The following is a 13,734-nucleotide window of genomic DNA, read 5'->3' on the forward strand; positions in this document are numbered from 1 at the left end:
CAACAAGGAAGTTACTGAAATTTTGGGACGACAATAATCTGAAAGCCGTATGGATATGTACAGTTTAAACGTCGCCAGTGGTTCCATAGCTCACTGTGTTCTTCTGAATAGTTATTACTTTCATGGTGTACTATAGGTTTATTTATCAGTAGTAGCACCGTTTACTTTATTAAGCGTCCAGATCACCTTCATTCATTCATCAGCAGTGGAGCGCACGCAGAGGAACTGCAGGTCTGCTCCGTTTGTGCAAAATCCAATAAGAGGTGCTATAGCAGTATATATATATATTTAATCTTGTGTAACCGACATTGTTCATTTAGAGTTTTAATATGCGTTTATCTAATACATGTCTGTATGCGTGTCTTGATTCAGTCTTCAGAACGTTTTTTAAATGATCTGTTTTGAATTCCTGCATTGAATCCGATATATAAAAGTTGGCGATTTTATATATTTTTTAAGATAATATTTATGCATTAATATATGTGTCCGTCATTCCAGGAAATAATGCTAAATGAACCTTAAATTATGTAATGTCTTCTTCCAGAGCTTCAGCTTACAAACCTCTGTATAGGTTGAAACAAAACACATGAGCTTTTCTCTGTGTATCTTTCTGGTGTCTTTTTCTTCGTTTGGGGGCAGCGTGGTGGCCAGTGTCGTTGCCTCACAGCTGTTGGGTCCTGGATTCAATTCTGTCATGATGCTCCTTCTGTGTGGAGTCTGCATGTCCCCGAGTGGCCATGTGTTTTTTCTCTGGGGGCTCTGGGAAATAGGCATCAGCACTAATTATTTAAAAATGTGGCAGAGCAAGAAGATTTGAAAAATCCGCCTGTTGTGTGCTACGATGCAGGCTTAGTTGGCGTCTTCTTTGTCAAGTAATCCGGAGAGGCCACAGCTTCTCCTGTGTAGCATCTTCTTTCATGCAGGTGTCACTCATTTCCTCTGCAGACCTGCGCCATGAACGTGCTGGCGTTCTTCGCAGTGGGACTGGTGGTCCATGTTATCTTCTTCGCCTCGATATTCGACATCTACTTCACCTCTCCTCTGGTCCACGGCATGACCCCTCACACAGCCCCCCTGCCCCCTCCGGCCAAGCGCCTCGTGCTGTTAGTCGCCGACGGCCTGAGAGCAGACGCCTTCTACAGACCCGAAGCTCACGGGACGAGCAGGGCTCCGTTCCTCAGGTACACCGCTTCCTTGAAGAACAGACTGGCTTCTTGTTCCCTCAAAATAATATAAACGACCTAACATTCAGTCAGAGGTGACGTTTCATGACTTCTGCCAGTATTGGACTTTCAGAATATATTGCACTGCTGCTATATATGTGTGTATTATGTTCAAATAAATAAAAAAAAGCATCGGGATAACTTTGTTTAGAATCCTGCGCGGTTTTGACTGCCATGTTTCAAATCCGACATTGTTGCGTTGCTGCTCTGTAATCAGTTCAGCTACCTGGCAGTTAAGGGCAATGAGGCTTTAAAGTAAAATCTTACACTCACAGATCAAAGCAAGCAAACCTCCATCATCTAAAACAGCAGTTGAAGATGCCTGGTAGCAGTGTTACTTCGAGCCCTGCCTCAGCACTTTCAGTGTCTGTGTTGCCATTAAGAAAGTTGACTAGGTTGCCGCGTTTAATAGATAGATAGATAAGACTTTATTGATCCTGAAGGGAAAATGTTTTAATTGCTATCATTATTGTCGTTATTGTCACTCCTGTGATCCGTTATGTGTGGTTTTGGGGTACCAGTGTCACTGCAGGAATGAGGAAGGCTGCCCTGAAGGACCCAATGACTTTCACGTTTATGAAAGACAGGTGTGAACTCCAGCATGTCCTAAGTGACAGATGTTATTTTTCTTCTTATGATATCGAATTCTGAATTACTTAACCTTTTCTCAGCATTGTTCTGCATCTCATCCGTATCCAGCTGCGGTCATTTTATCGTGTACTCTTAGGAAAGTAATGCTGTTTGTTTTGAGACGCAGCTCTCGCTTCACTGACTTGTTATTCTGCAGTCCAGTTCGCCGTCCCTTTCAGCATCTGGCCAGGGAGCTGATCAATTGGCCATTGTTGTGGGGCCTTTGACAAAGGTTCCTTCTGCTCACAGTCGCATTTGTTGTCTTACTTCCTGTCAGTCTGTGTTTTGTTTGACTGCAAATCACAAGAGCACAAGAAACAAAGAACATTTCCAAACGAGAAGAGGCTTTTCGGCCTCAGAAGCACGGGGTGGAAAGCCTGGTCATTTCCAGTTGAGGCAGGATGCCGTGGTTTTCCAGCCCAGACACTTTGGAGGATGTTCGGAGAGCTGGGCATGAGCGGCAGAGATAGAAAGTCAGCGGTGACAGATGATAGAGGCAGCAGAAAACACCTCATGCTGGCTCTGGTACAGACGGGATGAACCATTATGGTCGCCACAGGCAAGCAGTGTCTGATCATCACTGCTGTCCCGCTATCCTGAAGAAGTTCTGGGTTAAGGGACGAAACTTCTTGTGACGGATAGACCTAGCTGATGATGCCAAGGCAGACTGTTTTATCTCGTCTGTATATTTGATACATTAAAACATTCACAGATGATAAACAGCTAGTTCAGCAGTGAGCAAGGAATGATGAAGAGAGTTGCTGGTTCACACAGCTTTGAAACCTTCTCTTGTTGGTGTCAAAATGAACCTGAGATGGGGGAAGAGACCCCAAGATACAATCGTCTTTATTCTCAGCAGTGTAACAAAAGGTGCGTTTACACTGCCCTGGGGAAGAAAGTGCAGCCTGGTGGATCTCTGTGGGTCACTGTAAGGAACAGTCAGGTCGGCATGGGAACAAACTGGAGTGTAATGGCCTTGGAAAGACAGAATGGCTCCCGTCTATCATACCTCACACAGTCACAAAGCAGTGCGTCGTTGTGAACAGTGTGCCAAAACGAAGAGATGAGATTCCTGAGAGGCTTCTATTTGCTTTTGTAAATGCCATTTTGTTTGTTTTTTTTTTTGTTTCCGTCAGGGGTATCATTGAAGGAAAAGGCAGCTGGGGCGTGTCTCACACTCGTGTTCCTACGGAGTCCCGGCCAGGACATGTTGCCTTGATCGCTGGCTTTTATGAAGATGTAAGTGCAGTTGCAAAAGGTGAGTGTTAGATTTCACTTGGGGACAGTTTACCAGCACCGGGACTCTCGGACATCTCCTCATTCTTCTTCCCAAAGAGTAAGACGCTGTCACTGTCAAGGGCACTAGGGGCATAAAGCACATTATAGGATAAAAGTCAGAACATCTGTGAGAATTCTGCATGAACTATACTCGCTTTTAATCGTGCTTTGGCTACAAGGTGTTGTAAAACACTCCCAAACTCCAGCTTTGGACCTAAGAATTAACTTGCATGGTGTCAACTTTTAACAACGATATTTTTTATAGTGGCCTTTAAAGCTGATAGTTTAGTATTGTTCTTCTTTAGCTCCAAGTTGTAATTTCTCTTTCAGGAATTGTGGTTGGATAAGCATAAGAAGATTCCTATTCCTGAATTTTTAGCCAAGAATAGGAAGGGCAATATGGCTTAGAAATGCAGTGCTATAATTGAATGATTCCTGGCTGCAATACACATTTGTTGCAAGTTTTTCTTTGAAATCCTTATTTCAGCACAAATTGGGTTATTTGGAAAGCCCTTACCTCTGGAAGTGTGACTGAGAGGTTCAAGCCGCCAAATAAAATCTGTTAATGTCACTTCAGAGAACTGAGTTTCTTGGGGATATATCCAACTTGGAAACTTGGGAAAAAAGCCTCAGCTGAGTCTATCGAAACGATAGCCGATTCCGTGTCGGCCTGGCTGATTGCACTTCGTGATTAGTAAGACAGCTTCTCTCTTCCCCTTACTCTGTTGATCGGCACACTGTCGAAATCCGCCATCTCGGGAGTTTCCTCGTACCAGGGACCTTGACTCTCTTTTAATTCCCCCCCCCTGCTTTTATAACATCTGGAATTTTCACCGGAAGGCTGGAAAGAGAATCCTGTGGAGTTTGACTCTGTGTTCAATGAAAGCCGGACGACGTGGAGCTGGGGGAGTCCTGACATTCTGCCCATGTTTGCTAAAGGTGAAGTATCGGGCCGATCCACGGCTGCTTTTCAGCTTCTTTACCAGTGACAAACTGTCCCTGTTAATGCTTCTGCCTCTGTGCCTCAGGGGCCACTGGAGATCATGTCCATACTTTCACATACCCAGCGGAGAAAGAGGACTTTGCAGCTAAAGATGCCTCAAAACTGGACACCTGGGTTTTTGATGAAGTGAAGGTACAGTATTGCGTGAGCGTTTGAGATTCCCGTTCTCTTTCTCTAAAGCAAGGCCGCATGCACACAGCTCTTCTTCCACTTCTCTCCCTCGCAGAATGTGTGCTACAGCCAGGTACTTATTTGCATTGTATCGTTCAGTATTGCGTGTGTTTTGCGTTTAAACTCGTCTTACTTTAAGTCAACACTGCAGACAAATGTCCAACGTCTCGCATCCTTTCACTTCTTTCCTCTTAAAAAAGTCTTGCGTGAATCAAATAAAAATAACCCGACTTTCTGCAGTCTAAGAATGTGTTGATTTGTTGGAATTCACAGTGGCAGTGTTTCCAGGTGCAGCTAAAGGATTCCTTCTCTGTGTGTAGGCCTTTTTCGAGTCTGCTAAAGAAAACAAAACACTGCTGTCAAGATTACGTGAGGACAAAATTGTTTTTTTCCTACATTTGCTTGGTCTGGACACAAACGGACATGCCCACAGGCCCATGTCAAGGTGTGTGTTTATATTTCATATTTATCTGTGCATTATGACCTCTGTGTAACTTATTGACTCTTTTTGCATTGCTCTGTATATGACTGACCATTGCAGCTGTATACCAAAATTAACCAGCCAAAAGATTGTCTTTTGTCGAAAGAAAAGCCTTCATTTTATCCCTGTGAGATGACATGTCCAAATGAAAGCTGACATCGTGGGTGAATTCTGCAGAACAACTTTTATTTTTTACTGTACATCCATCCACACGTTTCCTCACCACTATTTCCAGTTTAGGGTCAGGAAGGAGCTGGAGTCTATCCCAGCGCAAGGCAGGATACACCCCGGACGGGACGCCGGTCCATCACGGGGTCACACTCACACTGACACCAATAGACACCCACTCACACCAGGAACCCTTTTACAAAAGCCAATTAACCTCCCAGTAGATCTTTGAGTGTGGGAGGAAACCCACGCAAACATGGGAAGATCATGCTGTACAAACTCCTTGCAAATAGCATCCGTGTGCGGAGTTGAACCCAGGGTTAGTAATGCTATCCACTGTACCACCGTGCTTCTTGGAAGGATATTGATGAGGTTATTCTCCCCTTTACAGTACGGTTTAGAAGAGACCTGAACCATACTGTATATCATTGAAAGGTAGCTGGGATAAGGCAGGTAGTGACATTTCTCCTTGCCTTTTCTTACCTTTTTCAGAGACTATCAGGAGAACATCAGAGTTGTAGATGCTGGCATTGCAGAACTAGTTTCATGGTTTGAAGAGTTCTATGAAAATGATGGAAAAACCTCTTTTGTGTTCACTTCTGACCATGGCATGACAGACTGGGGTAAGATCTCTTTTTTTTCTGCTGGTCGTCCGGATGAGCTTGCACGTTTTATGGGAATGTATGGAAAGCTACAGGTTTCGGGTATCTCGCAGCATTACTTTGAAATGCCAAGGCGTCTCCTTGCATTCTAGAGTTCTAAAAAAACAGAATAACGTTTGGCAGGAGTTCCCTTCTGAAAGAGATTCTCTTAGGGGCTTTTTAAAACTCTTTAAAAAGGGGGGGGTTCTGTATTGTTTGTCAGCAGTTTAAAAAGCCTTGTCTCAGTTTTGCCCTGCAGCTACAAGGAAACAATATTGAATACCACCACACCTACAAGACCTCAAGCATTTCATATTCCGTCAACACCTGCCGTGTTTTGGGTTTTATTTATAATGTAGAGCCTTGGTCATGGTTTCAGTAATGAGCTCACGTTTTTGACTCTCTGCGTTGCATTTTCAAATGGGTGCCAGTTCTTGCTCGGTTCAGTGCTCCGGATGGAAATGGACCTCTGTGTCCGAGCAGCTATGAGTTCATGGACTCCTGCCTTGATAACAGGGTCTCACGGAGCTGGCCACCCCTCGGAGACACTGACTCCGCTGCTGGCGTGGGGAGCAGGAATCAAGTCAGCACAGAGAGTAGCTGAACAGCACTTTGAGGACAATTTCCTGCAAGGTATTTTTTTTTCTACTAATTGGAACAGATACCCAGCTAATGCGCACCATTACTTGTATTGGTTTAATTTCCCTTGTTGCTTTTGCAAGATTTTATGCGTCATTGATTTAAGTAACATCTCTCGCGAGCTGCACTTTGAGCTGCTTCAGGCCTGGGAGACATCTGCTCCGGCATTGTCTGACTGAGAGCCAGAGCCGGTTCTCTCTCTGCGAGTCTCCACTGTCATCCTTCTCTCCTCTCCTCTCTCTTCCAGAGTGGAAGCTCGAGGGCGTCAGGAGGTTGGATGTCAACCAGGTAAATGTTTCGGAAGGCAGATCTGGGACTCGCCCTTTCCTGATTTAATCATCGATAGAATTGAACTGCCTTAAGTGGCTTCCCTGTCAGTTTGGTGCTTTACAATATCTCAAACACACACCCTTTCATTTGGGGTTTATTTTAGAAATGAAGGGAAGAAAGAGTGTTATGGCCCATCTTGCTTATTATCTTCTGTCTTAAAAGACCAACGTTTGAACAAGTGGTCATTTAAATACCGTCTAGAACAATGCGCAATGTTTCACCTTTACTGTTCTTCACATGGGCAGGCTGATATAGCTCCACTGATGTCTTCTTTGATTGGGGTGCCCATGCCTTTGAATTCTGTGGTGAGTTTTAGCCTCCTTCTCCCTTTTTGTTTTGTACGCTGTAGTGGGTAAATTAAAAGGGCAGATAGCTTTCTGTGTTGTACTCGTGCTATAATGCCACAATTGACTTTTTGCACAAGCACATCATACATTGCAGTTATCTTTTTTTAACAGATCTTAAAATAAAAAGCTCAGGCTCTTGACTTTCAGTGTAAAAGCTTCACCCAGAATCTTGTGTCTCAGGGTACTCTGCTGCTGCAGTATTTGTGCTTGAAGTGGTGTGTGATCTGTGTTATCTTGTGTCTCAGGGTACTCTGCTGCTGCAGTATTTGTGCTTGAAGTGGTGTGTGATCTGTGTTATCTTGTGTCTCAGGGTACTCTACCACTGGAGTATTTGAACAACGGTGACCACTTCAGAGCAGAATGTCTGTATGCAAATGCCCTTCAGATTCTGGAGCAGTTCAAGGTATGAATGACAGAATACTTGTTATGTCTGTATTATACAAAAACCAAAATACCTGATTTTCTGCTGCCTGTGTGGTTCAATCTTTAATAAATAAGACAATTCCAACCTGCACGGTTTAATATGAAACAAAACTTCAAATGCAAGTATCGGGGAATTCCAGGATTGTGAAACCTCTCATTTAATATTGGAAAAATCCACACTCAAAATGTATTTTGACTCAAAATAAATTTGGTCATGTCTTTTTCTTGCTTATAGTTTACTGCACTTTTGGCCTTCAACAGAGAGTGAAGTCAACCCAGTGATAATAGCTCATTCGTGATTCTGAGTTTATTCTGGTCAAGTAAATTGAAAATAAAAGTTGAAATAAAATAAAAATAAAAGTGTTTTAATTTGTAAATGTTTAAAACCTAGCAGTAGAGTTAAACCTTTGTTTTGTTCTTTGTAGCTTTTAGTGAGTCCATATAAAAAATAAATTGTACGTTCGACACATCACTATATACATGTGAGGCTTTAGTGATTCAGTTCTTGCTTGCATGATAAACAGATCTCTGTGTCTTTTAAAGTTCCTGCCATTTTTCCCCCATAGGTTAAGATGGCCCAAAAAAAGGAGATGACTCTCTCATTTTTTTTCACCCCGTTTCAGTAAGTAGACCTCAGTTTGTGTTGTTATGACCTCTATCTGATTGTCACTTTGAGGACTGACAATGACAATTGACACTGATAGGCTTTACCAGTACGTACCAATAGTTTGTTTAATATTATCTGTCTCAAGTGTTTTTTGTTATTTAAGTGTTGGTTTATGTTTTTCATCAAGTGTTATTAAATAAATGTTATTCATTTAGTACTTAAACAGTCACGTCGATTGAGAATAAATTCTCCTGTACAGTGGTGACCTGGAGGCTGATTTATACGGGCTGGTATTTCACTGTAACAATATGAGTGCAATGTCTTTCTCAAGAGTACGACAACTATATCTGGCTTGGGATTCGAGCCCAAAACATCTGGTCTGGAGTCCACAGCCAGTTTATTTGAGTAGTGCTTAAAAGTGTTTACAGGCAAAACTGTAAAACGGTGGTAGTGAAAACAGTAATTTTGAAGCTACACACATCACTAATGTGGGGTTGCACTAAGCTTTAAGGAGCACAAAGCTCTCGGGCTGGAGACGTGAATAGGCTTTGGAGACGGAGTCTGGGTGAGAAGGGTTGTCACACAGTGTCCCCGCACAGCCTAGACGGGTGGCTGAGACCCTCCCTCTCAGAAGATACGTGTGACCTCTCCTGCAGTTCGCTGACGGAATCGGAACAGGAGATCTTCACGCGCAATGCGACGTCACTCATCCAGCAGCAGCGCTACGATGAAGCTGTAAGTTCTGTGATGGGATTCCTTTGGCTCGTGTGTCGGTTCACTCACATCGCGTTTCTCCCTCGCAAACACACTGGTCCTCGAGGCCCGCTGTCCGGCCCGATTTACAGCTCTCCGGCTCTCTAAATCTCCGGCTTCTCAAGAACAAGGAGAATCTTGAACTTGTCCAGTTAAGCAATGAATTAGTTCAGTTAGCAAATTAACTGCTCAGGTGGAAAGAAACACAGAAACCATCTGTTCTCCAGGAATGGAGCTGTGCCTTCCTGCTCTAATGCAAACTAATATAACTATTTGACCCTGTCTGATGCTGAAGAAGCGCAAGTGAAGGTCAGAAATGTAGCCTACCAGCCACAAGCATTCAAGTTGCAAAGTCAAAATTCCAGCCGACGGAGTAATTTCGCAACACTGTTCTCGAACCCCTTTTTGCTACTTCCTCTTTCAGATCAGCCTTTGCCATGCTCTGATCCGGCTGGCGTTGGAGGGGCTTGCCTACTACCACACGTACGACCGGCTCTTCCTAGGAAGCAGTGTGGTGCTCGGCTTTGTTGGCTGGACCTCCTACGTCGTCCTCGTGGTCCTGAAAACCCACACCAGTCTCCGCAAGCCGCCCGCGGGCAGAGAGGAGGTGAGGGACTGGGCCAGAGGCTGCAGTCTCGGGGATGTGCGGCCGTGCAGCCATGTGCTCCTGCTGCCACGCTGTCCATCAGCCGTGCTGAAGTGAAGAGCGCTGTGGGCAAACTGGTGTGAATAGCGTTTCACAACACGCTGAGGTGCTCAAAGTGTGTGCACTGGATTCAAAGTTTCATTTTCCATGTGCAAGATGCCTCTCGCAAGGCTATGGGTTTTCCTCAGAGCGTAACGTTTAAAGAAACGCCTTGTGTTAAGGCCGCCATTCAGACACGCAAAGTATTGTGCAGAGGTGCTTTTGTAATGTGGGAATGCATTCCCCTGCGGAGCTCCAGGCTGCTGCATCAGTTCAGTCCTGAAGTGGGAATCTGGCCGTGCAGTTCCAGATGTGCGGATTCTTTCCACAGAACAAACCATCCTGTTCCGGCCATGAGCAATTTAAAACCATTTGCACTCCCGGCCCCCGCATTACAGAGGATCCTTCTGCAGTTAGATCGCATCAGTAAGATACCATAATGAATAAGACGGGCTCAGCAAGATTTGTCTCATTCCCTGATGAGCTTTCCTCTGAATCTGTGACGAGGGTTTTGGGGAGGCCATCTTCATGTAATTCTACGTCTGTCTCCTAGATATCAAGCAGTTCTCTTGGCAAGGCTTTTGTCGGCATTGCTCTGCTGATAACCGTGTTCCTGCTGATCCAAGCTAGTCCCTGGACCTACTACGCTTACAGCTTGCTCCCCGTACCTGTCTGGTATGCCGTGTGTAAAGAGTGAGTAAACCAATATTATTCTCTCCCCAGGGTAAAAGGGCTACCATCTACTGCAAGGCTCAGTGTCCCCAAAATTATCCAGTCTGTGATACGCAGTCACCTGTCTCTGTTTTAATTTTCCGGTTGCCATGAAGAAGTTTGCTGCATTTTTATATTGTAGTGTAAGGATGTCCTACTGGGGAGAACAGGTGGCAGGCAGCAACACTGAGCCTTCTGTATCATATACTGGATTCAGCTACACATGTTTTGCATATTTATTACAGTACTCCGTCAGTAATAAATGGCACTAATGTGCTGTATTTATGACTGTACATTACCGTCACCATGTACTGTTCTGTAATATACTGTGCGCATTGTGTGGTATTGTGCACGTCCTGAGAGAACAGTGTGAATATAAATCCCAATGTACAGTATACTGTATGTACCTGTGGCAAATAAACTCCTCTCTCTCCATTTTTATGGGTTACTGTGATGTGACCTCACAAACAATTTGAAATCTAAGGCACTGATGGCCTAGAATGCTCTATGAAGAAGCGCACATTCAGTGGAATGAAATTCAAAATTGTGTAATCATAGTAATATGTTTGAGCACATCCATGCAAATGAGGGTATCGTGTTGCTGATAGAGATGTAATACGTAATTCATCTTTCTTTCAGCTCATTAATTCATTATTCCCTGAAGGCTTCTTTTAAACATTTCAACACTGTCTTTACCAACATGCTTTAATTAATAGGAAGTTATCTTTTTTGGATGTACAGCTACTTAGGGTGCTGTTGTATCTTCTCTCCTGACTGCTTCCAAGTCAAATTGAGTTACAAAATATTGGTGTTGTCATGTTTGGCACTGAACCCCTGACACACACAGAGTGGGACCGGGGTCAAATCTGACTGGCAGAACAGTCTTGTTTTCTAGGATGCATTTTTAAGCAAAGTCTTGTTCCCTTCAAATGAAAAGCAATGACATGGCTACAAGTTTGCTGGATATTAACAAATTTTGTTCCCTTTCAGATACAGAACATTTACCAGTTTTCTCAGGTCCGTGTCTGATTATCCTTTAAAACAGTGTGCTGGATTTGTGCTGGTGGCAGTCCTTGGTGTGGAGTTACTGGTAAGTAATTAATTCAGTTCAATTTAAAATACTTTATACATCCCCGGGGGCAATTTTAAGTTTTAATTTAATGTTCCTGAGGTTCATAATATGAATTGAGTACAACTTTATGTTAGGGTTCACCTGTAAGACTTGTATTAATTATTTATGAATGACTCACTAGGATGTAAGAATGAGAGACAACTCCTGCATAAAGGCTGGAGAATCCCTATTACCTCGTTACTAATGCGTAACTATTACAAGCTCTACATGATTCATGAATAAGGCACATTAGCCATGTGTACGCCTGTGAGACGACTGCTTTGTGAGGTTTTAGGTTTATGTTTGCGTCTTGAATATACTTTGAGAATACTGGAGACCATCGCTGCTGAAGCTCTGTGCTTCTAGTCTGTGATGAGGGACTTTGCTCCTGATTTCACACTGTGCCTTAGTGAAGGGAACCCCTCTCAGTGGGTTATGGTCACTTTCTACATGAGCCCCTAGGTCTCTGCGCCTGTCGGAAACCCACACTGAATGTGTGAAAGTGTGTGCTTTTGTGCAACGCTGTGTTCCAAGATCATACTCTTTCATGTTGGTTTTGAGTGTTGACTCTTCACTGCTTTTCTCACTGTGCCGATGAGGTCTAAAACAGAGTTATTGTCTGCCTGATGTTACATGGCTTTATAATGGGCCTTAATGTTACAGATACAGCCTTCTAAACGCAGGATATCTGTACATAATCAGAATAATTAAGACACTTGCTGTGGAAAAACAGGCCCCTAGAATGCACAGGTTTCAGAATAGACACTACTCCACATTGCAATGAGCAGTTCAGTATATATTAAAGATCGGATTGTTCCACTTCTGTGCCTGTATTAGGTACCGATATTTCTGATCAATATGTTTCAATTGCAGGTTATGACTTTTTTCTATCGCGCCGTGTTAACTGTTGGACTCATTGCCCTAGCTGGCTGGCCTGTCATGTCGACACTGTGCAGACGAGCTAAGGTAGGCTCAATCCAGCCATTTTTCATTTTGTCCAGACAGAGTCTGTCTCCGGCTTTCTGATCCGTGATTTTTCACAGCACAGAATAAGATGCATCTGGAATTTCATAAAACATCACCAAGAGAATCAGTAAAAATGCAAATGATATGAAGTGCAACAAAGCATAATGCAGCAAATGCTACACCTTTTGAAACAAACTAATCTGAACCTCACAGATACTGTCTGTTGTTTACCAGCCGTATATCTGTGAATGCCCCGAGCCGTTTGCAGCATTTCCTTTCTTTTGGTTTGGTTAATCTTCACAAAAAGAAATCTGGAGGAGTGAGAAACGATGCTGAACCTCTGGATGGGATGGTGAAAGTCTCAGGGAGGACCTGTCCCCCTGTGTGCGGGGTGTGGGTCTGACGCTCCTGCTGCGTGTGTTTTGCAGGCAGAGTCAGCGCGCTGGATCCTCGGGTGTGTGTTTCTGGCCACCTTCCCCCTCATGCCTGTTGTGGGCCGCGAGCCCAGCACCAGCCTGGTGTAAGCCCCGCCGCCGTCTCCCACAGCACCCCACACCATGCCCGCCGCATGCTGAAGCTTCTACTGCTTTTATATATATATACACTACACCCTCAGTGGCAAAAACGACCATTATTTATTTTAACCACTTGTTAAGATGGTGCTGGAAACATGCAGTTATGGTATGTAGTATAGTAGGCTTCATGTTCTCCATTGCCGCTGGTTTTCAGTCTCTTGCACAGTGGAGCCCCTCAGGTGAGCAAGCTTGTCAACAGCTGCAGTGTAGTCATCCTGCTGCAGGGCCTGGGGTTCTTATAAACATTTACATGGATCCACATTTTCTACAGATCTGGACTCATGTCGATAGTGATGCTGAAACTTGATATGCAGAGTGCAATTTAAGCTGATGTGATAACACAGGCACCTAAGTTTTCTGTTTTCCAATCTGGGCGGGTGCTTGCAGGATCTGTGCTGCTGCCTTGACTCTGGTCATCTCGGCGCTGTTCCTGTGGAAGTCCAGGAGTGCAGCACCTCAGCACTGGAAAGACTCTTCTCTTTACGTCCTGCAGGTCAGGCGCAGCCTCCGCTGATTCACAGAAGCTTTTCCTTTGCTTGCCCTGGACACACTGGACAAGAGCAGTAATCTGCAAACCTGCAGATTCAAATTGTAAATTAATACGTTTCTTTAAACAAAATTAAGATATTACTAACAAATAAGAAGACAATCATTAATTAAATGTATTTATTCAATCAGTTCTTTCCTTCCTCACTTTTCACTTTCGTGTTCATGTATCTAAAATAAAAGGACAGCATAACATTTGACAGTGCATTTGATCTGTTAAAGAAACCACGCTGTTGTTGAAATGTGCTTTAGGTCTTCCAGTTTAACCAAAGGGGCTATGAAGTCATACCAATGTGACACGAATGTTAAACTAAAGTATCTTGTTCACTTTTTTTAGATGTTTCATGTGGTTTTATGTGCTGGTGTGCTTAACAGCACCCATTCCAGTCTACATCAGAAGCAAGGGTTACCCGTCTTCAATCAGCTTGTCAGCTGGGCGACACTAG

At 43.8% G+C, this 13,734-nt stretch overlaps 1 protein-coding gene and 1 long non-coding RNA gene across 9 annotated transcripts in view; one reads left to right on the top strand and one right to left on the bottom strand.

The window, feature by feature from the left end:
* The window catches only part of pign (phosphatidylinositol glycan anchor biosynthesis, class N), a 23,981-nt gene continuing 10,247 nt past the window's right edge, over positions 1-13,734 (top strand). For 2 of the 4 annotated variants that reach the window (XM_088644201.1, XM_088644203.1), the window contains exons 1-20: positions 1-263; positions 946-1,181; positions 2,990-3,111; positions 3,972-4,070; positions 4,160-4,266; positions 4,626-4,750; positions 5,447-5,577; positions 6,112-6,228; positions 6,482-6,522; positions 6,810-6,869; positions 7,222-7,314; positions 7,901-7,956; positions 8,598-8,676; positions 9,119-9,301; positions 9,933-10,072; positions 11,081-11,180; positions 12,075-12,167; positions 12,596-12,687; positions 13,130-13,235; positions 13,626-13,734. In XM_088644201.1, the coding sequence (XP_088500327.1) occupies positions 955-1,181; positions 2,990-3,111; positions 3,972-4,070; positions 4,160-4,266; positions 4,626-4,750; positions 5,447-5,577; positions 6,112-6,228; positions 6,482-6,522; positions 6,810-6,869; positions 7,222-7,314; positions 7,901-7,956; positions 8,598-8,676; positions 9,119-9,301; positions 9,933-10,072; positions 11,081-11,180; positions 12,075-12,167; positions 12,596-12,687; positions 13,130-13,235; positions 13,626-13,734 (2,080 nt within the window). In that variant the 5' untranslated portion in view covers positions 1-263; positions 946-954. Of the gene's footprint in view, positions 264-945; positions 1,182-2,989; positions 3,112-3,971; positions 4,071-4,159; positions 4,267-4,625; positions 4,751-5,446; positions 5,578-6,111; positions 6,229-6,481; positions 6,523-6,809; positions 6,870-7,221; positions 7,315-7,900; positions 7,957-8,597; positions 8,677-9,118; positions 9,302-9,932; positions 10,073-11,080; positions 11,181-12,074; positions 12,168-12,595; positions 12,688-13,129; positions 13,236-13,625 lie in introns of those variants that run through there. The other 2 variants (XM_088644202.1, XM_088644204.1) reach the window with 2 other exon arrangements.
* Positions 12,784-13,734, bottom strand: part of LOC148657661 (uncharacterized) — a 98,818-nt gene continuing 97,867 nt past the window's right edge. For all 5 annotated transcript variants that reach the window (XR_015941035.1, XR_015941032.1, XR_015941033.1 and 2 more), the window contains one exon: positions 12,784-13,318. This is a non-coding gene — a long non-coding RNA (uncharacterized LOC148657661). The remainder of the gene's footprint in view (positions 13,319-13,734) is intronic.

Source organism: Lepisosteus platostomus, chromosome 8, assembly GCF_059453375.1.
Source record: "Lepisosteus platostomus isolate fLepPlt1 chromosome 8, fLepPlt1.hap1, whole genome shotgun sequence".
Classification (NCBI taxonomy): Eukaryota; Metazoa; Chordata; class Actinopteri; order Semionotiformes; family Lepisosteidae; genus Lepisosteus; species Lepisosteus platostomus.